The sequence below is a fragment of the Passer montanus genome, unplaced genomic scaffold (assembly GCF_014805655.1).
Source record: "Passer montanus isolate IOZ18808 unplaced genomic scaffold, ASM1480565v1 scaffold10, whole genome shotgun sequence".
NCBI classification, from domain to species: domain Eukaryota; kingdom Metazoa; phylum Chordata; class Aves; order Passeriformes; family Passeridae; genus Passer; species Passer montanus.
In genome coordinates this window covers 37,814,680-37,838,000 of record NW_024356505.1, presented here as the reverse complement: position 1 = coordinate 37,838,000, position 23,321 = coordinate 37,814,680, and the positions used below count along the sequence as shown (strand labels likewise).

Genomic DNA, 23,321 nt, shown 5'->3' with positions numbered 1-23,321 from the left:
GGAATGAGCACATGCAGGTAGAATGTTATTCTGCTGCTCCTGCTGAGCACTCAGCAGTTCAGTCTCTGCTGAATACCAAAGTCGAGCAAAAAGCAGCTGGTTAAGGTGGAATTTGAAAATCAGTCATAAGATAAACAGGTTGCAACATTAAGCACTCTCCAAGGGAAAAGCAGTGTGCAGCATATGTTCTTACTTTGGAAGATATTTAAAAAAAAAAACTTTAATGGACTCTTCACTGGCTTATGGTAGTGGAGCTGTTAATTAATTAAATAACTATATGTGAATGGCATCCATTGGGAAAGAGTCTCACAGCTTCCAGATGCCAGTTATTGGCCCCATTACGGACCTAAAACTATTACAGTAAATCATTACATGCTCCAAGATGAACTGGCACACGATTGCTGTGAGGAAGGATGGAGCTATTCTCACTTGTGCCATTTTTTGCCAGTTTTTATCTAGTGAGATTAATTAGTACTTTTAGAAGTGCAAGTCAGAGCTATAAAATATTAAAGGATATTCCATCAATGGAGTGGAGACCTGCTTAAGCAGGGCTTTTAAAACTTTTGGATGTTCACGGGTAGATGAGAGTTGGAAGAGATAATGAACAACATCTGATTTTGATTTTTTTTTTTTAAGAAAGGTCAGATTTATAGCTAGTGGGACTGCATGAAGCCTCCTTTGTGTGCTATGGGAATACTCAGAGGAGGACATTAAAGTTTATCACTGAAGTTCAGGTGCCAGGTAAGCAAACAGTTTCTCAGGCCAAAACCAATCATTTAAGGCAATTATTCCAAACATAAAATCAACCAGAAAGTATTAAATAACCTTTTAGCCTGGATCCCCTGCTGGGAGGGGAACATTTTCTGACATTGGATGGCAGCCTAGAATCTATGATCTGGCCTAGAAATGGCTTTTTTTTTCTTCTTCTTTTTTAATTAATAAGCTATAAATTTTCACCCCAAATGACCACTGTGGAGCTTTCTGTCTTTTTAGGCTGTGAGAGGGAAAACCACTGAGTCACCTACATCATCGCTTACCCAGACAGAGAGTCCTTTGAAAATCCTCTTGCCTGCTCTGTCTGTTTTGAAGCCCAAAAGCTGAGTACTGAAGAGGCACTCCAGGGACTGTTTATACAGTTTACCCAATAATTAGTTCTTAGAGACATTAATTCATGGATAGACACTTCCTCTGAGAAATTATTCCACAGCTGAAATTCCTCCCACAGCTGGATGAGGCAGGCTGAGCACATGGGGCTGGAGATTTTGCAGTCCAACAGCCAGAGCTGGGGAGGAGCAGTGCTGAGGGACCTGCTGCTGACACTGTCAGTCTCTTGCTCCCAGCCCCACTCTGAACCACGTGTGAAATCTCTCGCCTGAACCTGAGTTCAAGCAGGGTTCAAGTGGGGCCAGAGGGGCCAAGGGGGCTACAAGGAGCCACTTTTGCTGGTGCTGGTAAGCAGCCCTCCCACACAGCCCTGCTGGGGCAGACTGAGAGATGCCAGCACTGATAGGCCTCTCCTGCTTAACACAGCAACCTGTTTGTCCAGAAGGACAGACAGGATCTCCCCTGGCTCAGTGGGAAAGTGTCCCAGACTGTTCCGGAGCAAAGAGCCTCCACACGCCCCCAGGACATGGACAGGGGTGACAGTGGGACTGGGGGTGAAATGCTCTGCTTGGCCACATCACATCCAAGGACATCATCCCTTCCCTACACCACGCTGTATAGGATACAGGGTAGACCATGTGTCCAATAGCTGTTCATAATGGGTACAAAAATCAGGTGTTTGTTGGGTGGGGGGATTCACAAGAGAATGGATATCTCAGAAAAACCAATCTCATCTCACTGCTTCTCCTAAAGCAAAGGTAAGGCCACATTCACACAAATCCTACAGGGAAGTGAGACCTACTGTACGAGAAAAGCATGAGTGAAGGTTTGCTGACTAACCCCTCGTTAAAGGAAACAAATTGATTTATTATATGAGCATGACAAATTGAGGCACCGGTCTTGCAAGTTGGGCTGTGTGAGCAGCTCCCCGTGTCCACGTGGCTCTGATACAGCCCAGCAAGGCTGACAGCTGGGAGTTGGAGTTGCCAAACCGGGAATATTGCTGGCTGGATCGCAAAAGGTTGGAAAGTTTGTGGTTATACTTTTCTGACGTGCCCGAGATTTGGGTGGGAGCCATGGGAGCTCCAGCTCCACTGCTGAGGCACAAGGACAGGCAGCTGCTTTGTCAGCCTTCCCCAGCGTGTGTGCTGGTAAGAAAGCACGGCCTTTTTCTGTTTTTAAATGAAAACAAATTGCTTTTAGGACCTTGGATCTGAAGAGGGGAGTGTCATCGTGTGTCCAACACAAACAAAAAACCCAGCTGAGCCAAGACCAGCCCAGTGCTTCTTTCCCATTCTCTGGCTGTAAACACAAGAGACTCCTCTTGGCTTGTGTGAGAGTGGGAGGGAATGCAATCACCAAGCAAAAAAAATGTTGTTTCTACTTGATAGTTTAACGTCATGTAGGCAGGAGTTGTGCTTTTCTACTGAGCACACTTTTCTACTCCATGGAGTCTTTGACTGGCCTTGTAGTAGAGGAAAATAAACTGAGATAAAGTGCAGCTACTTTTTTTCTGCAACACAGATTATTACACTTCACTGGATTTTTTTCTGAGTGGAACATGCATACCAAAACCAGCAGTGTGGTCCTTAGCCATCAACACTGATGTGTTTGGTGGGAAAGGGCTCCAGTCACTGGGGCATAGAGAGCACAGGGGACTGGGGACAGATGTTTAGACCATGGATTTCGATCCAGAACAAGGTGGAAATGAGTGCCAGTCATTACAGACTGGGAACAGGACATTTGCCTGTGTGCAGTGAGCCTGTGGATACCTCTACAGGCCTCGGAATCACAACGTGAGACAACAGCCTCTGTGAGCATGGCCTGGTGTCCTGCTCCAGCCAGCACCACCTGGCTCTGCCTGTGCATGTGCTTTCTTAGCCACCACAGTAACTTTTTCATGTCCCATGTTCTGAGTAATTTGGGAAAGAAGCAGGAAAAAGGAAGAGAGCCATATATAATGATCGTAGAGTTAATGGTGGATTTCAAGTTTCTAGGTGGAGGAATAATGGATTAGTGTTGGAAGTCTGGTTCAGTTATGTATGTTCTGGCAGACACAGCTGGAGGAAACCTTGAGGTGTAGATGAAAAGTCCATTTTCACTTTGTAAAGATGTATGCACACCCTTAACTTTAAAGGTATAAATTTTCCCGTTGACTTCCCTGGAACTATTCATGCATTAAACATATGCGTGAGCCTTTCTAGAAATAGGGAATATAAATGAGGCTACCAAAATAGTTAACCAGAAATACTTTCTGTACAATGGAACAGAAAAATTTACAAGAGGTGTGCACACAGGAGCTCTTAGGAACAGATAAATGCAGGTCACACTGTTAAAGGACAGTGTATGAGAGGGTGTTTTCAGTGACCTACAGAGCAGACTGGAGTGCAGTTTGCTTTCGTTACATTAATTAAGCAATTTACTGGAATTTAGCATGTGGCAGATTGGCAGGAGGAAAGTTTAACTTGGGTTGTGTGGCTGAGATCCTTTCATTGCGTTGACAGCCTCGAGTCCTGCCAACAGAGCAGCACACTCAGTGCATTTCTGCTGGTGGCTTCTGTGCTAAGTCCAACTTAAACAATTCCATTGGGGCCTGACAAAGGGAATGGATAAAAATGAACAGGATCTACATTACTTGAGCAGTCTGTTGTGAGCAAGATATCCCCAGTCTGTTTATAAGTAATGAATTTTCATTCAAGCAGTAGCTTACCTGGGCTAGCAAGAATTATGTTAGCTATTAGCACGTAATTATTTTTTAATATTCACATGGAAAATGTTTTTATTTTTCTTGTCTGTAACTGTTTCTTCACATTGTTTTTCTTGATAGTTTTATTGTCTAGGTTATGCTGTAGTCATTAGCATTTAAATCTAGGTTGTTCTGGAATTGTCATGGCCTGCTTGGGAAGGTCAACTACACAAACTTCCAGCAAATAAGCAAAATTGAGACTTGAGCTGGTGGTTGGAGAACAACATGAACGCAGCCTATAGCACAATCAAAACCATTAAAAGCCAAAGGCCTCTTGTTTGGCAAAGCTGCTGCCCTATACTCAAGCCTTTTAGATCTGTGTTTCTTAGAACACCTTAAAACAGACCTTTAAGCTTTGCAGTTTTCATGGCAAGAGCCTGGGCAAGTCCCATCCTCAATCACCTTCTATGTTTCCTTTGATGAATTAAATGAGTACTTGAACAAGACGGTCAACTAAAAGTCTGCAAAAAAGCAATTCCTTATTCAGGAGTACTTAAGGCTTTTATACAGTTTCAGAGGACTGGGGGGGTTTGGGTCTTTGTATCAAAACTACACTCTGACCTCTCTTTTCTTCTGTATTCAAAACCTAATGTCACCCTGCCCAGGATTATCTGGATCTGCTTTTCAGTATCAAGACCAATTAACTGGTGAGAAGGAAAGCTGTGGGGAAACAAGGCAAATCCAAAATGAGATGAGGCTTCAGTCTCTACTCCAGTCTCCACTTGTATTTATTCTGGTTTCCAGCAGGCTTCTTTTGGCAAAGAGAGATTTACTGCTTGAGCTTTGGCACAGTGTTTCAGACAGGGAGGAGAGCTGGGACAAGAGACCACAGTGTAAGAAAATGTACCTCACATTCAGTTTTCATTAAACAAAAGCATTTCTCCATTGCCTTTGAATGTCCTCTTCTGTGTCATGATGGCTTTGCAAGATGAAATGCTTTCTGTCCTATCCATGTGTTGCTGTTGTTCATAAGGATCCTGGTGGCAACTAAATATATGTTACTCTGTGTATGAATTAACCTTTTAGTTTTAGTATATCCTACTCCATAATTATGAGTTTGAGAGTTTGAAAGCCTACCTGCTTCCCAAATATAATGGTTTTGTCTTCAAATAAATGACAGGACAACAGTGACACTGAAATCATCCAGAGCAGAGAGTAGCCAGGATCAATTCTACATACTGAGAATTCAGCAGGTTTTGAAATTTTGCACTGATATTTGATGATTTCTTATCCTAACAGAAAGCACTTCTGTTTGTGTCACCTTTATTTTCCTAGAAGCTAAACCTTGGTCTTAGAGAAAACAGGTTGTAGGATCAAAAGATCTAGAAAACCAGCCTATTCTATGTCTGCATTTTTATCATCTTCAGGCTCTAATTCAGCTGTGCTGCACATGTAAAAGTGCAAATGCAGAAGGAATAGGCCAGAGCTTGACGTTTGGATTTCAGATCTGCAGAAGTTTCTTCATGAACCCAGTGAGTTCATTTAAACACCTGCCTGCAGCGCCGCCTGCTCTGTGTTTTAGCACTCCCTCCTACTTTTCCCATTGTCCATGGTATCTTTGATCAATCCATGAGTGAAGCAACACTGTGTTGAGGAATGCACAGCCCAAACCAGAGTATGTTTTTAGTTCAAAAAATAAACCCAGAGAATGTTATTTTCTTGCCTTTGGGGTAGGATACCACACACACTCTGTCTTACCAGAAAAGGAAGTATTGGGAAATTTTGTTTCCTAGAAGAGCTATTAGAAGCAGCAATAAACCCCAAACCAATGTCAAGAGAAAAGCCTGTTTTGTAACTTTGACACTCTGTTATGCTGCTCTTTCTCCTTATTATTTGGTTCACAGCCAGCACAGCCATGAGTGTGGGTTAAATATCACCCAGACCAGTGGATGCAACCTCTGTCCTTCATCCAGAGCAGGAAAACCACTTGAGTTTCTTTACAAAACAGAAGTGACTTCAACACAAAGCACAAGCACGAATCCCACCAGAGCAGAGCCCTGAGCAGAGCCATGGAATTTGATGAGAATGAGAGACAGGGTTTGCCTTTAGTGATGTCTGTACTCTGTGACAGTGGTTAGGAGCCACTGCCACCTCATGTGAGCATTGTGCAGCTCTAGAAGGGAGGAGAGCCAGCTCTCCCTGTGCCTGGAGGGATGCCAGGAGCAGTGTCCTGGTCCAGGAGCCGTGCTGCACCTCCCAGCAGCTGCCTCCAGGTGAGTCTCCTTCAGGCTGTGGTGCTCTGTCACAGCAGTAAATGACTGACATCAGTGTGAGCTGATCTGCAACCAGCAAAGACCTGAGAATGTCAGAAATTCCCATTTCCACCACGGAGAAAGGCTGATTGCTACTGTGGCATGGTGAAAATCAGGCTTATTAGGATTCCCCTTCTGAGTCCAGGGGGGCCTCACTGGCTCCTCTGCCATGGTGGGAGATGGAACCTTTCCTGAGCTTTTAGCAGCCAGCAGTGGATCATGGACACTCTCTGGCAGGCACGAGGCAGCTGAGCCCTCCCTGCCTCCAGCTAGCACTGACTGCTCCTTGATTTAACCACACCTGTGGGAGCAAAGGAAAGAGCTCAGCCAGTTGTTAGGATACTTATGGAATCCCACAGGACATTTCCACAAAATTGACAACTGTGCTAGTAAGTACTTTTTTGTGTCTGCTTGAGGGACTGAAATGTCTAAGTTATTATGTGGTGCAGGGACTTCAGGCTTAATAGACTCAGAGTGCTTGTGCAGGCCATACAATCAATGGGAAGGGGCATGTAGTGTCAGCCTGCAAGATTTGTTGTGAACAGGATTGCAGAATAATCATATTTGGAATGCCACTGTGGATTTTAAAGAGGGTGAGCCCTTTCCTTTCACTGTGTGGGCTATTCAAATTCCTGCCTCTATCAACTCCTGTAACTTCATTGCCCATGCAGCTGGTCTATAGCATTTGCTTAGGGGATTCATAAATTTCTTTAAAAGCATCATTTTTTTCTGATGGGTGAAAATACAAGCACCTGTATAATTTCACGAAATGTGATTTTATTGTCAGAAAAGTGCCACTGATGCATGTGGTAATTGAAATGCAAGCAGTGCCAGTAGTCTCACTGCAGAGCTACTAAGTTAAGGCATTGAAATAAAGGACGAGGGAAAGTTTAGCCATGACCTTGTAAGTGAATGCTCTTCATCATGGGCAAGATTGCTTAGCAGCCATGGGGACAGGGTGGCCTCCCACCAGTTTCCTGCTTCCCAGAAGGGGTTGAATGGTGTCCCATCTCCAGCTGTGACAGGAGCTTCCAGTGGCAGTATGTCCACCAGGACATGCTCACAGGAATTTGGAGAAGCAGAACAGCAGCTCTTGTGGTGTCTCCTCTCCAGTCAGGATTTCCTCTTTATGGTGGCTGCAGGCTGCTCCTGCAACCCCCTGACCTTTTGAGTGTGCTGGTTTTAGCTAAGCCATTCTTTGCTACTATGGATATTTTTCTACAGGCTCTGGAGAGAAATGAAGGCCGATGACCAAATGGCTCTCCTGTTTCCCATACTTCATCAAAGCCTTAAGGAGTTTCCTAAACAGCCTCCCCTTTTCTCAATCCCTCCCCCTCTCACTTCCCTCCTCAAAGAGATATTGGGATGGAGACAGAACTGTCAGTGATGGAGCCTGAAATGTGCCTCAGAGACAGCACTGCCTGCCACAGCATGGTCTTCTCCATTAGCAATGTGAGAATGTGCAGATATTCTAAGTCAAAATTCCTATTCATCCCTTGACAGGAGATGCAGAGTCCATTCCTTGACCTTTACCAAGCCATCTTTGGGGCCTTGACTTCTGTCTGCTACTGCAGGAACCTCACAGCCTTGCTTAGCCCCTTTTTGGAGCAATGGCCTAAAACTTGTCCTTAATATTCAAACCCTAAGATTTCTTCTCTTTCCTATCTCCCCCACGGCTAGGAGGTCTTTAGCGCAGGCCCAGTGAGATGTATGAGAAAGAAACCTGGCAAAAGGTTTAAATTAACTCTAGTGGTTGTGCCAACTCCTGCAGAACGAGAGTGCCAAGATCCAAGCATGGCTGCTCACCAGCATTTGGCAAGGCGGTGACATCTTGTCACCGCTATCCTGGAGCACTGAGGCCCACACAGGTACAAGGACCAGCTGGCTGGGGCACGATGCAAAGCAGGGTGGGAAAGCAGAGGGAAGAGTGCCAGACTTTTCCCAAACGAAGTCACAGCCCCGTTTCTTCAAAATCATCTACTCAAATGTGATTTACTCCTGATTGCCAACAGAATCAAGCCTCCACAGCTACTTACCACTTAACTGATGTGTCACATGGGTTCAGGCTTCCCTGTCTGGGTAGCCCAGTCTGTGCTAGTAATAAAGAGTGTACATAAACCCTCAGCAAAGGAGAGAAGGACTCACTTTCAGTGAAACTTGCTCCTGCCACAGAAAGCTGCAAGAGTGCTCTGGAGATAAGTGCTGACTGTTGGGAAGGTGCCTAGAGCTGGAGGGAAAAATCCCCCAACATAAAATAAAAAGTCTGCTTTTACATTTAATTCCTCCTGGGTCCAGAGCAGAGGAGTTTTATATTTTCATTATAAATAAGCTATAAAGCATCTACGTAGTGGAATCCATATTCCCAAGTGGGAACAACATACAGGCCCACTCTAGTCAACCTTCTCTTTGAAAGTATTGCCATGCCAGACAGGTCAGTGAAGTTCATGGGCCCTTTTGTCACACTCCATGTTATTCATAGCCCAGTGCCACTCTGCTCTTTCACACACAGGGACGTCCAGACCTTTGATTTCAGGGACTGCTGCAGGGCATCAGTTCTCTATCCAGATCATGCACATGCATTGCAGTCATGTTCCTTTACCTGTCTGAAAATTTTTTCCATTGCCAAAGTCTTCCAAGCCCTCTCAGTGCCTCCCCTTCTTTACAAAATGCAGGGGGTCTTGTGCTGCTCTGTAGCTGTTGGACACACTGCACCTGTCTGCAGCTTTTACACAGGGGAGAATTCACTGCAATTTCCTACCCCAGCTGGAGTTTGGTGCTGTGGCACAGCTTTATACTGAGGTGGGTGTTGAGTTTGGCATCAGGCTTGGTAATGGCAAAATGATGTTGCCCATCGCCCCAGTATGGTATTTGTATATCAAAAGTACATTTGAATAAAGAAGTTCAAGAGACATTTTATTAGAGCAACCACAGAAAAGAAAAAGGTCATGTTCCTCTTCAGACAGAGATGGCTTCTATACAGCTGCCATCAAAGTGGTGTTTCTTCTTCCTCTGTCCATTACTCTCCAGCAAAAATACAATTGCAGGTATGTTTCCACAGGAGAACATTTATCTTCTGCCATTTCCAAACTCCAGGAAAAATTAACTTTCTGAGATCAGTTATATAAGAAAAAGGAAACTTGAATTTTATGTGCAAGTGCAAACTTAAACCAAGCAAACTGTTATTAGTATTTTATTTGCTCTATAAAAAGCCTAGGAATACAAAGAACTTTTAACTGAATATAAAACTCAACATTTTCTTTCCAGGTGTTCATAGAAATACCAGTATAGTAAAAAATAAATATAAAACCTGCAAAATACCTTAATTTGGTTTTGCTAAGAAGCCCTCTTGTTATGAAAAGAATGGGGGAAAGGGTGAACTAGTTCCTCTTTATTTCAAGCTTGCTGCTTTAATTCCATGTTGCATATGAAACAACAAACAAAATTCTAAGGAATGTAAAAAGTTCCTGTGTCTACAAAAGCCTTAATAACACCACCCTGAGCTGAAGAACAATGGCACTGACATGAAAGGATTTTCCTTTCTAAGAAATACCTTAAATCAGAGTTCAGGAATACAAGTATTCCATGCTCTTCTGCAGGGCTGATTTAAACCAGACCTACTAACCCAAAATGTGCTTCCTCCCTGGGAGACTGAGTTGCAGCAGCTCAGGGCATCCCAGGTGAGACAGGGTGGGACCTCAGCTCTGGGTGAAAGAGGAGAATCTGCATTAAACTGAGTATTCCAGGTATAATGCTACATTTCATACACTGTTCCTAACTCACAGGGATGGACTGCAATCTCCAATAACTACAATTGGTACAAAATTTGGAAAATTCTCCACTTAGAAAATGGCAAACCCCATGTTTAATACCCAAGAGCATTAAGGCACAAACGAAATTGCTGCTTTCCATGTTCTTTATCACTGCATCTTTCTGAGACTTGTATCCTAAAGGTTCATTTTTCCAAATGGCATAATTTTGGCAAAGGATGAGGTCAGTGAACTCTCAGATTATGTACTGCCTATCTCTCCTGCAGCATTACAGGGGTATGCAGATGCTCAGCACCTCAGAAATCCTTGCTATGCAGCTAAAACAAATGTGCAAAGCGTGAATATTACAATTACCAGAGAATTAAAGATCTGTCTGCATTCAAAGTAAAAATAAAACTGGGAAACTTCAAAATTTCCTGAGGTGCTCTTTTTGATCAACTAGAACTTTGGCTTCATTTCAATTTAGGCAATTCTTTTATAGTACAATGCAAAATACAAACTACATTGTGAAGAATATAAAAGCTTTTTTTTCCAGATGGGAATGCAAGAACATATCCATTGTTTTTTTTCTCAAGCATATTCTTTAGCAAGTATGATTTTATGAAGAAGTCAATCATCAGTGGAGTTGTATTCTCCAGTGGAACGGGGGGCTGTTTGTTTTTGATTTTTTTCTAGTAGAAATTACACAGTCCTAGAATTTTCAGATTTTAAAGTTCTTAAGTCCTACTTGAAATTTCCCATTCTTTTTTACAAAAAAATTCAATAATGCCCTTTATCATAATTCATCATGGATGTGTCTACTTATAGTAAACTATCTAACTTGGGTCCACTCTAGGCTGAATGCTTTTAATGTATTTTTTCATGTATTTGTGTACTTATGCAGGTTTTAAAATAAAATACATATTGGTGCTGATGGATGAGAAAGCACAAATGAAGTGACAGTCTATAAAATCATCAGCTCTGGGAGATGTGGAAAAGGCAAAGCTTGCTGATGTGTCAGAGTAGAAGAACTGATGGCGTGAAGAAGTGATCAGATTAAAGGTTTAAAATGAGAAGGGAAAAAGAAGTTTTCCCACAGAAAGAATAATTAAACTGAACTCGTTGTGAACAGACACAGTGGAACCCAAGAGGGTAACTGAACTATACAAAGCTGGGATTCCAAACATACATTCAGCTTGAAAAAGCTGCTTCAGAAGTCAGGAAATTCAAAGGTAAGTATCTCACAACAGAGTTTTTTAGGCATCTTCCTCAAAAAGATACTGAGCTAGATACTTCTTCTTAATATGCATTTTTGTTAATAATCTCTTCAATCTAAACTATAAAACGTGCTGTGCAACATGACTGAACAAACATCGCTGTGAGAAGTATTTCCCCCTTGTTTGAGTAATTTGAATTTGTAAGCTAATGTTTTTGTATTAAATAATGTACTGTGTGCAATTTTCTTTCTTGTAAAGTTCTTTGAAGCTTTCAAAGGGCACTCTAGGTTCATAAATAATGTGGTGTTCTTTGCCAGAACTGTAGGGCATTTCTCGTAAGTTCTGAATCTTCTTTGCCAGAATTGCAACATGTTACATGCCAAATCCTGCACAAATGTTCTGCATGTGGCAAATACATATTGGTAAAGACCAGAGGCATGGCATTCCTGGATTTCTTAGAGAGACTGGGGAAGGGAAAGAAGTGGGAAGGAATAATGAGGAAGGGCAAAAATGATGAAAAAATGACTTATGAAAAAGTATGTGCATCATTTTAAAAAAATGATAACAACAAAAAAAAACCTCCCCTCCCAAAATAACCCATAACTTGCACTTAATTATTTTCAAAAACTAAACTGTTTGCTGCATGTTGCACAAACCCACAGGTACCCAGAGCTGGGTCTTTACTTTTCCTTCAGTTATGGAAACCAGGCCTCTATTTCTTTAATAGCTGAAGATTCTTCAATGCCAGACATTTGTAAGGGTCAGAACACCTGCAATCCCTGCTCCTCTGAGCACCTGCTAATGTAAATGGAGAGGCTGAGAGCCAGGAGAAGCAGCACAGTCAGGATCGCCACTATTTAATAGGCTGTGAAAATGAATCCTCTTCTTCTTCAGGCAAAATCAGCATTTCCTATGCCCAAAGCTACAGGGAATAAACCAAGGCCAATGTTTATAAAGCATGAACTCTGGCCTCTTTGCAACCTCTGCCACAGAAAAGTAGGCTCCTACTTCTGGAGCTTGGAAGAGGAAGAGTGTAAAGGAGCAAGATCCAAAATCTCCAACAGGCATTTGGCCACATAGGTCAGACTGCTGAAGGATACCAGGACTTTAATGTGTCTTTGGTTATCATTTTCTTGATTAAGCACAAACAAGTAATGTCAACAGTCCTCTATAGTTTGGATGGAATTGCTGAAGTAATTAAGAAATTTTACCATTCCCTGCCCTTCACTGAATTTCAAGAAAATGGTGGCAACAATTATTAACCAACCAGCAACAACCAGCTAGTTGAAAAGTTACAAGAAGGTACTTAGGCCAAATCAGGCCTTAAGCACCAGGATTTGATAAATGTTTACTAAATAAACTGATGTTAAAACTGAACTCCACATTCTGCAACACTAAATGAACGTTTTACTATCTGGTTTCTTTTGAGGTGGCAAGAAACTACAGTAAAACCTTTGCTGTTGCCAGAATTACACTGCTTAGAGAAGAACATCCTGTGAGTTACCATTTGCTGCCACGATTTACAGAGATATGGTCTGTAGTCTGTATCAGTTTCATGTGGATGTTTTAAAGGTAAAAAGCTTTCTGCAGAGTTTGCAGATTTCTGCATTAGTGTCTGCGTTGTTGCAAAGAGGATCAAGTGGTGCTGTGTCACAAGCTTTTCAAGGAAGTTAGCACATTTCTTCAGGTTCATCTCCTGCAAGGTAAGGCTCTCCCCTCCATTGCTTCTGTCTATCCAATAAAAAGCTGACAAACTGTCTAAAAGCAAAACACAGAGCGAGGGGTGAGCACAGAACAGGTTTTCTAGAGAGTGGAGAGTGAGGAGTAGCTGAGTGCTACTACTGCAGCTCACAAGGAAGAGCCTTCCCAGGCACTGCTTTATCATTTCTTCTGTCCCTTGTGCCAGTCTGCTCTCAAGAATGGTGACCAGGCGGAGCATGTCAAAATGGTAATCGGTGTCAACAAACATGACTTCTACTTCCAGCCCTCCCTGAGCTTTGGGAGTGATGCAGCGGGCTAGCAGGTGATAAAGCATTTCTGTTTTTCCTGTGCCTTCTGGGCCATGGAATTCAATAACATCTCCTGTTCAAAAACAAAGCAGCATGTTGTCAGGTAAGAGCATTTATAGCCCAGAGTTGGTTCTCAGTGTTTTCTGAACCAATACTATTGCACAAATTGGGAAATGCATTTTATTTGACATTCATAAAACTGTTTAAATCCTGGCTGGTATCTACCAAAAGATATTTTAGTTTTCAAGAAAGGCCTCTGAAGTGAAGTTAATCAGCTGTGAACAAAGGTTGAAAGCCTCTGTCAGCACCATCTAGGAGACTTCCATCAATAAAAGGTTGGCAACTGGATTTTATCTATATCATTACAGGCAGATAAATGCAGAAGAGGAAGCTGCTACACAAAAGTGGCTAAGAAACCATCTACACTATGCACACACAATAAGAAATAACAAAGTAGAGGACAAAACAAAAAAAATTTGACATATTAGAGGTCACATAGATGCCACATACTGCATGTCACAAGACTCCTACAGGAATCTGTGGCTGGTGAAGAGAACACCAGTAAGTTTATTTGGCACTTATATTCTTCTGTGGTGATAATAATGTGAAACTGCTTCTTTTGACAAGGGAGACTCAGGGATTCTTTCAACTCCAGGCAAGGTTTCTGTCTAAAGCAAAGGATCTCTGTTCATAAAAGGATTCAGCCTAATTACCTCATCCATGTGGGTCATAAAATACATACCATAAAAATTTAAAATGTTAATTAAAAACAGCATTACGCTTCATTAGGAAACCAGTTGTTTTACTGGATATGAATGCAAGATACTCTAAAGCCTTATCCAAGTCTTCTGATGTCTTGTATCAGAGCAAGACCTTAGAAGAAGTTAATTTATTAGCTGCTCTTTATAAATTTCTAATTTTGGGAACTGGATTATTTATTTATGACATTTTGGATTTTATAGGCAGAAGGGTAACCCCATGCAGTAAGGAGAATCACACAACTGTAATTGCAGGAAGGTGAGAGATTTCCACAGCCTTGGCAAGTGCAAATGGCATAACAGCTTTCCATAGGGGGATGCGAGAGTGGAGAATTGACTGCAACCTTCCTTGAACATGTTTGTGCCTGCCTGAGTTAACAGGGCTTTTCAAGTCACCACTCAGCTTCCAGTGGACGTCCTCATTCACAAGTGCCTACAACATCAAGATGCAGCTTGGGATCAGGGGAGCAGGATGGCAGAGAAGAAACCAAGCTCTTCTCCCTTTGCAAGTGTTAAAAGCAATTTACACCTGATGTGACAAGTCTGTCCATTTCCAGTGACACTCAGAAATACCATTTATATGAATTTCTGATCCTTTGAAATCTATTAAAAAGCTTGATTGTCTCCCAAGCCCTTATTAAGCTGTTCTGAATGGCTCCCTCACTTCTGAGATGAAAGATAACTACACGTCCTGGGACATAAGTTTTTATTTTCTCTTCCTGTCCAGAGGTCACCGTGCCCGACTGCCACGTGCAGCCAGTGGCTCTGCTGTCACACAGCCTGTGCCAGAGACATAACCACACCCTGGCAGGGTGAGATACCAGCTTGGAAGAACTTCTCCTAAAAGTGCTGGTAGGTCATTCCCTCCTATTTTGTCTCCTGCAGTATTTTAGAACAATTGTGTAAGGCAGCTCTTGATAAGGAACAGAGTGTATCTTTTGCCACTGCCTGTGGCACAAAACTTCTGCCACCCTGATTGGCATTTCTGAATCCAGACCAGTAACAAGTGGGGCCAACAGGCAATAGACTGCTTTACCTGCCTTTATAGCAAAATATGACCTGCTGGATTCAAAAATTATTCTGGGAAATAGATGCTTCACTTTTTCCATTTGAAGACATTCTAGCAGGATGTCTGTGTGCTACAGAATGACACAGGATGAGTTTTCGTTTTTTTATTGGCAGAAGTAATACAACTTATTAGAGCAAAAATTGTAAGTTGAATGACAAAAATAATTCTCAGAGGTTTTTGTGGTGGTGGTTTATAAATGTGAACAGCAAGACAGCCAAGCACCCCTCAAACTTTGTTCAACATTGCTGAAAGAGATCCACAGCTGCCTTGTAGTTTGACCAGGACACTTTAGTTACTCTGAAAACAGCAACAGCTTGGACTGCAAGAAAACCTCAAGAGAGCTGGGGATTTCTGTGCCTTCCTGATTATCCAAGAGGCTGCCCACAAGGAGAACGGGTGCAAACAGGAGCAATTTATAGCAACATCTATAAATGTAGGGTTTCATTGAATTAGCAACCAGGCTGTTACAGAAAGATAAGAGGGGAAATTCATTTCTCTGGATCAAAGAGGACAAACCATGACACAGCAAAGAGGAAGTGAGGCCAGCAACATTTTCAAGAAGCCTCTGACACGCTGACAATAGGTCACAGAAGAAACTGAGTGATCACAACTAGCATCATCCATTAATGTCAAAACAACTTTGAAAGGAGGATTAGTAAAAAGATACTGTCACAGGATGAGAACAGGCTGAGAGGGAGAGCAGGAACAGCACTTTAACATGGAAGAAAGTTAATGGGAATTTTTTCTATTAGAATTGGTGTTGGCAGACATTAAACATATCAGTAGATGAATGTTCCATTAGCTTGGCAAAACATGCAGAAGACAAACTAATTGGGTTAATAAAAACTTAAGTTTGTGAAGATTTAACAGATGGAGATGGATGAGTAGAGTGATTTCACATGAAATTCAGCACTAGTGAATTCAAGAGTTAGGTTTTAAGGAGTCCCCAAACACATTGCCTGGCTCAGGGCAGCCTGAACTGGCTCATTATGGGCAGACTGAAGAGAATAATAGTCCACTCCCACAAATGGGCATGCAGGATAAACTAAATGATGCTGAAGAAATGTAAATATTTATGTAAGATTAATATATTTTTAACTGAAACACCGTGTTCAGTCCTGGTCATCAGTTTGGTGTTATATCTTGAATGACAAAAGCCTTATATTTGTCTGTAATCAATCCACCAGCAAATGCTGGTTAAACTATTTTCTGACACTGCAGATACAAACAGGCTGTTGGAACACTCAGCAATAACTTTGTGTGTTTCACATTGTAGGCTACCTTGAAGTTCCTGAGCTGGTCATTTACAATATTGTGCAGAAGTTGTCACTAATATTTATACCATTTATAAGTGAAGTAGAAAGGCCTAATATTTATTTCAAGGTAATGTTGGGTGTCATGCATTTGGTGAACATCAGAGCCTTACACTGACACCCACACCTTCATGCCAGTGGCACAGGGGAAATATGACTGGCAATAGTGGAAGATTATTTAATGCTTGTGTCACTTTTGCTCCATTCCAGAGCAGCTTAAATGGTATGTAATTAATGTACTTATGTGCTCTTAAATATGCAAGTCCATCATAATTAGAAGCAGTGGTTAGAGTATCACATTAATACCTATATTACCTGTCCCTATTTTACAGTACCCTGACATGCAAGTTATGAACACTTAACTAAAATGTAACCTTTGGATAGTTTATTGAAACTTCATGTATTTGTTTGGTTTGAATTTCATCAGAAATAAAGAATAATTTAGGTCTTTGCATTGCTTTAATCACAGCATTTTAGATGAAGAGCTGTTCATTATTGACTTCATGGGCAACATATTACAGAATTCCACAGTGACACACTAAAAGTCAAGTCCATGACAAATGGAGAGGTAGGCCTTCAACAGGGATTTAAGGCTGAATAATGTGAACACACATCAAAATAACACATGGCCTCACATGAATACTGTGGTATTAAAAGACAAAGCAAAAATGCAATAAAAGGTGAAGTCCATTTATATATATACAGCTAAAGGGCTGTGCTAATATGTTAGGCAGCTTCATTAATGTCAGCCAAAAAGCATGACCAATATGGGTAATAATTGATACCATTTGTTGGAAGCAGAAGAAAAATACAAGTGCTTCAAAAGCTCAATGACTCTGTTGGCACAGAGAAGTCAGTGATGAATTTTAGAAGGTTTCCAGCCATCTTAGAACTGAAGTTCTGGAACAGTCTTCAGACAGTCATCAACAACCTATAAAGCTTTAAGAGCAAAGCAGATAATTTGACATGAAATTATGTAATGCTATGGACTGCAGCAAGGGCAGTTAGTGATCCCCAAAAAAAGTCTTAAAATCTGTTTGATCAGCACATAACCAGTTCAGCCTCAAACATTTGTTTGTTGTATGTAAAGTTGACTAAAAAATACCAAACATCCAGACTAAAAGATTGTTCAATATTTATGTTTTGAAAAAAAACAGTAATATCTCATTTTCTAAAAAAAAATAAGAATTTGAGAGTCTTGTGAAGCATATACCAATTTCACTCCTGGCCCTTAATTCTTCTTGTGAGTTACACAGCAGTTCAGAAATGAGAGTATTTAAATATTCTTTTGTGCTCTGCTTGCACTGGTTTAGTAGTATTTCTCCACCCTTTATCACTGTTATGTCACACTGGAAGCTTTCAGGGCAGGAATCATGTACTGCTAAAGCCCACATGTGTTTTCTAGTGCTGCAAAACAATACACAAAGGGTCTCACAGTGACTGTGTTTGAACACTAAGCATCATCTCTCATCCAATTATCCTGATTCTTTTTATTGCTTTTTCTGCTCTTTATTCTGAACATTCCATATTTGTGGGAATTCAAACTGCAGATAAGTGTGCTGCTAACCACTGAAGCCACATACTTGTCCTATGAAATCCACTCACTCATACATAAATTCCAGCACAGTAGGACCTCACCACTGATTCATACAATTTGCCCCTCATATGCCTTTTTTTCATATACATTTTTAGTCTTGTGTAATCAGAGTTGTCTCTTCCATGGTGAAATTAATTAAATTTCACACAATCTGGAAAATCAGTCTGACTTCCTGAATAGTGTGTTCTTTTCTGTTTAGTTCACTAATTTCTTTCATTAAAATATCCAACCTTGATCTTAACATTTCCTGTACTGGTGTCACTGAAAGGTTATCCCACTTCTCCCATCTGAAATTCTCATTCATTCACTGAAGGTCTCTAGGAGCCAGGTTGATCCTGACACTGTGAACTCATTTAACTAATTAGTACCTGTGGCCATAATGGAATTGTTTATGAAATTCTATTCTAAGTATACTTAGGATTGTTCAGGTCAAGACTGAATGGCTTGATGACTTGGCTTCATTGAAAAATACTGTTTGCTCATGCTCCTTATCCTAATTTACCCAGACAACTCTGTATCACTGAACTCTTTGCTACTTACTGAACCTCATGTTCTTTGCAAATTTCTGCAGTTATGACTTGTGGTGGTTGTCTAGACCACTGATTAAAAAAAAAACAAACAAAGAGGTTTAATGACAGACTCTAGAACAAATTGCTGGAAAACTACTGACACTGACCAACGTGCTTGGTATTTACTCACCTACACCTCTGTTTTGATATGCACAAAGTACATTTTGAGGCCTATTTAATAATGTTTGGAAGGGTAACTTTGCATTATTCCATTTTATCTAGTTTGCATCGAACTACAACAACAATTAAAATTCTGATCTAGGGTAAAATAATTTACTTGTATGTTTATCTCTGAGAATACTTTTACATGAACATCTTTCCATAAATGGGATGAAGACACATGAAGACACATGATTTTACCATGAACAGGAGATCCTTCCTCAGGAAACAGACAAGGTTCAAGATTCTTCAGAGAACTTCTGCCCTCAAGTCGTGCAAGCAGCTTTTAAAGACAAGACAAAGAGCCATGCTGTTAACTTTAAATAATGAACCTCAGGACACAAAATTAAAGGATTCTAAGAACTAAGTTTTCCATGACAGTCCTACTGAAAGATTAGCCTGATTTTAAAAATGTTTTCATAACTACATATGGAAATGTATAGTCTGGACTACAGCAACAGAAGGTCCCAGCCTTACAAACAACAAGCACACAGACTGAGTGGCCGTGAGGACTGCAGATATGAGGAGAAATAAAGTTTAAAAAGCAAAGGCTGCTCAGGGACATTAGTGAGAGGGATCACCTCCAGCACACATCAGTGCTGTCATTCCAAAGAACAAAGGGAAGAACATCATTTGTAACAACCATCATCTCCAGAAGAAATACTGGCTGAGAGGTGAAACCTCACCCATCAACAATCCCCTGAGCCAGCCTCTCTGAGCATCTGTAAGTAAAACCATGTGCATTTCACCTGAAAAGTTACACAGGACTCCTCTGGGCTACAATCCCATTATATCATAGTTACTTGTTCAAACAGAGTATGGATTAAGAATGTTCAAAAGTAATTAGTCACCAGTGGCTCTGCAAGAACCTTTCTAAAGCAAGCTTGAATTTGTTAAGCAAGTTTTCCAAAGCCCCTCGTAAACTAAGTCCATTGTAAAACTAATTAGTTCAAAGATCATGGACAGTTTCTTAAATTGAGAGGTATTTGCATAGCAAGTAGACAGGTATTCACAGAACCTGTGTTATTAGTAATTCTGGCACACTGTGTAAAGCAAGAATAAACATTTTCCCTGGTACTAGAGCTATTACTCCTTACATACATGGGAAAGGACATTATTGGGATGCTCAGTGTCACCAGAGCACCTACCCTGGTGCCAAATACTACATTCTCCAAGACACCCAGCTGTCATTTAAAGATCTGAACAAAACAAGTCCTGTTCAGTTTTATCCTATCCTAAAGACCAAAAGAGAAGTGAGCACACACCTTGCTTTCCTCTCTTGCTTTCCTCCTTGTCACATCCATGAGCAACATTTGCTCTGAATGATCTTAAAAGTTCTTTGAACAGTTGTGTGCGTATGTGTGTTTGCCTTTAAGAGTAAAATAAAACTTCATTACATGGCCCTGAATTTGCTTCAAGTGGTCACAATGGGAATCTAAGTGTGACATTTTCATTGACACTTTAGGATTCCCTTCCATTAACAAAATGTCAATGTGTTTGCCTTGGCCTCTTCATGCCTATCCAGGAGAGTTTTCTGACTCGTCCTCTGAAGGGCCAAAAAACCACTCAAATTGACCTTGCTCTGGATCACAGATCCTCCCATTACACTTCACACATTTGTGCAGCACAAAACACACAGTGAACTCCTGGGAAGCAGCAGGGTTCCATGATCTGGACAAAGCAAAAATCCAGATGGACATATGTACATAAGAATACAGGAACTTAACTTGGGGCATATAAACCAGCAGCTCTCAACCACCAAGAGGGCCTTGGCAGACCCTGCATGTGCAGCTCTTTTGCTGCCAGGGCCTGGCCACCAGTGAGGAGAGGCTGCACCCACTGGGGGGAAGAACCAGGAATCTCTCACCCCTTTGTCAGCAGTGGAAGTTGAGGGGAAGAGGAAAACCACCACAGGCTGCTGCTTTCTGATGCTCTTCACTTCTCAGCAGAGGAAGCACTGCTGCAGCACACAGGGATAACAGGGCTCAATGATGGGCACTGCTGGGGCCAGCAGTCACAACTACTGCAGGCCTAAACACATTGCTGCAGCCTCGTGCTCCTAAATTAATTTGTACATTAACAAATACATCCTCTGCAGTTTATTTTTTCTGGAACAGTGAGCCCCTGTGTCCTCTTAGACTATCAACTCTTTAAGTTTACTGAGAGTAAATTGATCATATCGTTTAAGTATGAATCTGTTGTTATTTAAATGATAACAATGATAATGATAATGATAATACATAAGTTTATGTATTAATTTTAAATAACTACAGGTGCTTTCTCTGAGCACTGCTCATGAAGGTAATTTATGGTAATTTGCTGATGATAGCACACCTGTGTTTTTATCAAGCTTGTATTTACTTCCGAGTTCTGAAGCAGAATCTCCAAAGGCACTTGCCTCATTAGTGCCACGCTGGGAGCAACGGGGTTCCTGGCAGAAACAGCCAACAATTTTCCTTCAACTCTCACAAAGGTTTGTCCACACTGCAGCAGAAGTGATGGAGGCAAAGCTGAGATGAGACCCTGCACAGGCAGCCCTCACCTCTGCCCACACTGCAGACAGGGACAGCACAGGCTGCTCCAAACCCAGCAAGAGCCACCCCGGCTCTGCTCCAGGGGAGGCTTTCCCATTCTGCCTCCTCACGTGTTCTTCTGGAATATGAGAGGAGGAGAAATCTACAGCACGTAAAGGGTAGTGTGGAGGGCGGATGTCAGGTGTCCCAAGCTTTGTCACAGACAATGTACAGAACACAACAGGACAGCATCCCTGGAAAGAATCTTGGAGTGGGAAGAGCTTAGAAAAAATTCCCAAGTCAATTTCAAATCCCATATTAGAGACTTGTGATTCTATAACTGAAGTGTAGGTGCTCATTTCTTTCTCCATAAGCCTCTCTTCATCTTTTTTTACGCAAAACACCACCCTTTAGCAACCTGCTAGTGGTAGCTCCTCACTCTTAGGTATTCTTTGAAAATGTAATTATGTCAGCAAGAAACTGTAAAGATGTGCAGTTACATGTAGAGAATAAACTGTACAGCAAAAGTTCAGCAGCAGCTGGGTTAAATGTTATTAATGACAAAGCTGATGGGACTCAAATATTTCAGCTATGCCTTTTATAGTTTATTGTCCTTTTAATAACCAAATACGCATATGGACAGTCCCACTGTCCAGTGCACGACGTGCTCGTGCTCTGCTGGCTTCAACAGAGCACACACATTGGTCTTGTCAGGAATGAGAGATTACTTCATTAAAATGTTAAAGAAATTCAAATTAAATACTCCAGCTCTGGTAGAGGCTGTGAGCTAACCTACAGGCTATTTACACATACAAACCTATCTTGAGTTCTAGACAAAATTTAATTCTCAACCACCATAACCGCTCTGACTGAGCTTTTGTAAACTTTGGGCATGAAGACATATGCAGGCTATTTATCATCACTTTTATTGTGATAAAGCAAAGGTGTTTTGCAAAAAGTTCTAATTTGTTGTATTAATTATATTCAATAATAAAAGCACAATACTGAGTATAACTCAGTAAAATCTGACTTTATGCATGAGACTATTTAAAGAAGTATTGGTTTAAATTAAGTGTTTTCTGTTTCAAGAGCTTTTACCATTTTTTGTCTGGACACTGTATTCACACATTGCCTTTTCTAAACCCACCTTGTTCCAGGTTGGATATCCATCCACTGCAGGCAGGTGATGCCATGAGCATTCCCTGTCAGCACCACTCATGTGGGCAAATAAATGCATTTACCCCTTGGACAAAGAGCACAGCACAGGAGAGGCTGCACCCACTGGGGGGAAGAACCAGGAATCTCTCACCCCTTTGTCAGCAGTGGAAGTTGAGGGGAAGAGGAGTTAAGGACACGTCCTTAATTCGTGTCTATTTGCCAATAGTGGACATCTGGCACTAATATTTTTTTTTAAGTGTCAAAAGGGCTTAAAAGCCCAAGTCCCACTAAAAACCACACAGAGCTTTAACAAAAAATATTATCACACTTTTCTGTTTCACGTGAACTATGCAGCATATTCTGGTATAGTTACACACAAATCCCCAAGCAATTAAGCTGCTGATCAAAAGTGGAAGTCTCTAACAAAATACCCAGTCTCTAATAAAATACCCAGAAATAAAAAAAAAACAAACAAACAAAAACAACCAAAAAAAAAACTAATAAAACAACGCAAGATCCCAAAACTCAAACCTCCTTTTTCCTAGTGAGGAGGAATGCAATTCCACCCTACAAAATGTTTATTTATAGCATCATAAAGTTGGAAGAGACCTTTAAGACCATCAAGTCCGAGCCTTTAAATGAAACCTTCCGCACAGGTCTCCTTCCTCAGGCATCCCCTGCAACGCCAGGGAGGGGAGCGCCAAGGGAATATTTATAAAGGAATTACCGAGACACCCGAGCCAACCTCCCCCCGTGCTGAAAGAAGCGCCCACCCGCATCCCGACACAAAGGCAGAACACGGACCAGGGGAACCCCGATCCCTCCGGGATCTGCGGGAAATCCCCCGGGAAAGCCCCCGCGGCCTTCCGGGGGCGGAACTCCCTCCCTCCCGCACCGCCCCCTCACGAGGCCCCGCGGGGGCTCGCCCGCGCCGTGGGGGTGAGCGGGGGAGGCTCGGCGCTGCTTTTTTCCCCTGGCTACAGCCTCGCCCAGCCCTCCCCGCCCGTGAGCCCGGCCCGGGGCTGCGGGGAGCGGCGCGGGGGCCGCGCCTCACCTGCGTGCCCGACTCCGCCCCGCCGAGCGCGTCACCCATGGCGGCCCCGCGCCCGCC

The 23,321-nt window shown here is 41.9% G+C and overlaps 2 protein-coding genes across 3 annotated transcripts in view; one reads left to right on the top strand and one right to left on the bottom strand.

Moving 5' to 3' along the window:
• Positions 1–12,622, top strand: part of LOC120499864 (translation initiation factor IF-2-like) — a 42,001-nt gene extending 29,379 nt beyond the window's left edge. Inside the window, exons 3-4 of the transcript XR_005626983.1 lie at positions 10,753–11,080; positions 12,495–12,622. The gene's annotated coding sequence lies outside the window, so the exon portion shown is untranslated. The remainder of the gene's footprint in view (positions 1–10,752; positions 11,081–12,494) is intronic.
• XRCC2 (X-ray repair cross complementing 2) lies at positions 9,277–23,315 on the bottom strand. 2 transcript variants are annotated; one of them, XM_039704155.1, is made up of 3 exons: positions 23,265–23,315; positions 18,741–18,822; positions 9,277–13,147 (listed from the first exon to the last, which is right to left on the bottom strand). In XM_039704155.1, exons 1-3 carry the CDS (start codon positions 23,301–23,303, stop codon positions 12,432–12,434), a joined length of 837 nt encoding a protein of 278 aa, XP_039560089.1. In that variant the 5' UTR covers positions 23,304–23,315; the 3' UTR covers positions 9,277–12,431. The 2 variants fall into 2 exon arrangements, with proteins under 2 accessions (XP_039560089.1, XP_039560081.1); XM_039704147.1 differs by lacking the exon at positions 23,265–23,315 and adding an exon at positions 20,874–21,416.
• Between the last annotated feature and the right edge of the window lie 6 nt (positions 23,316–23,321).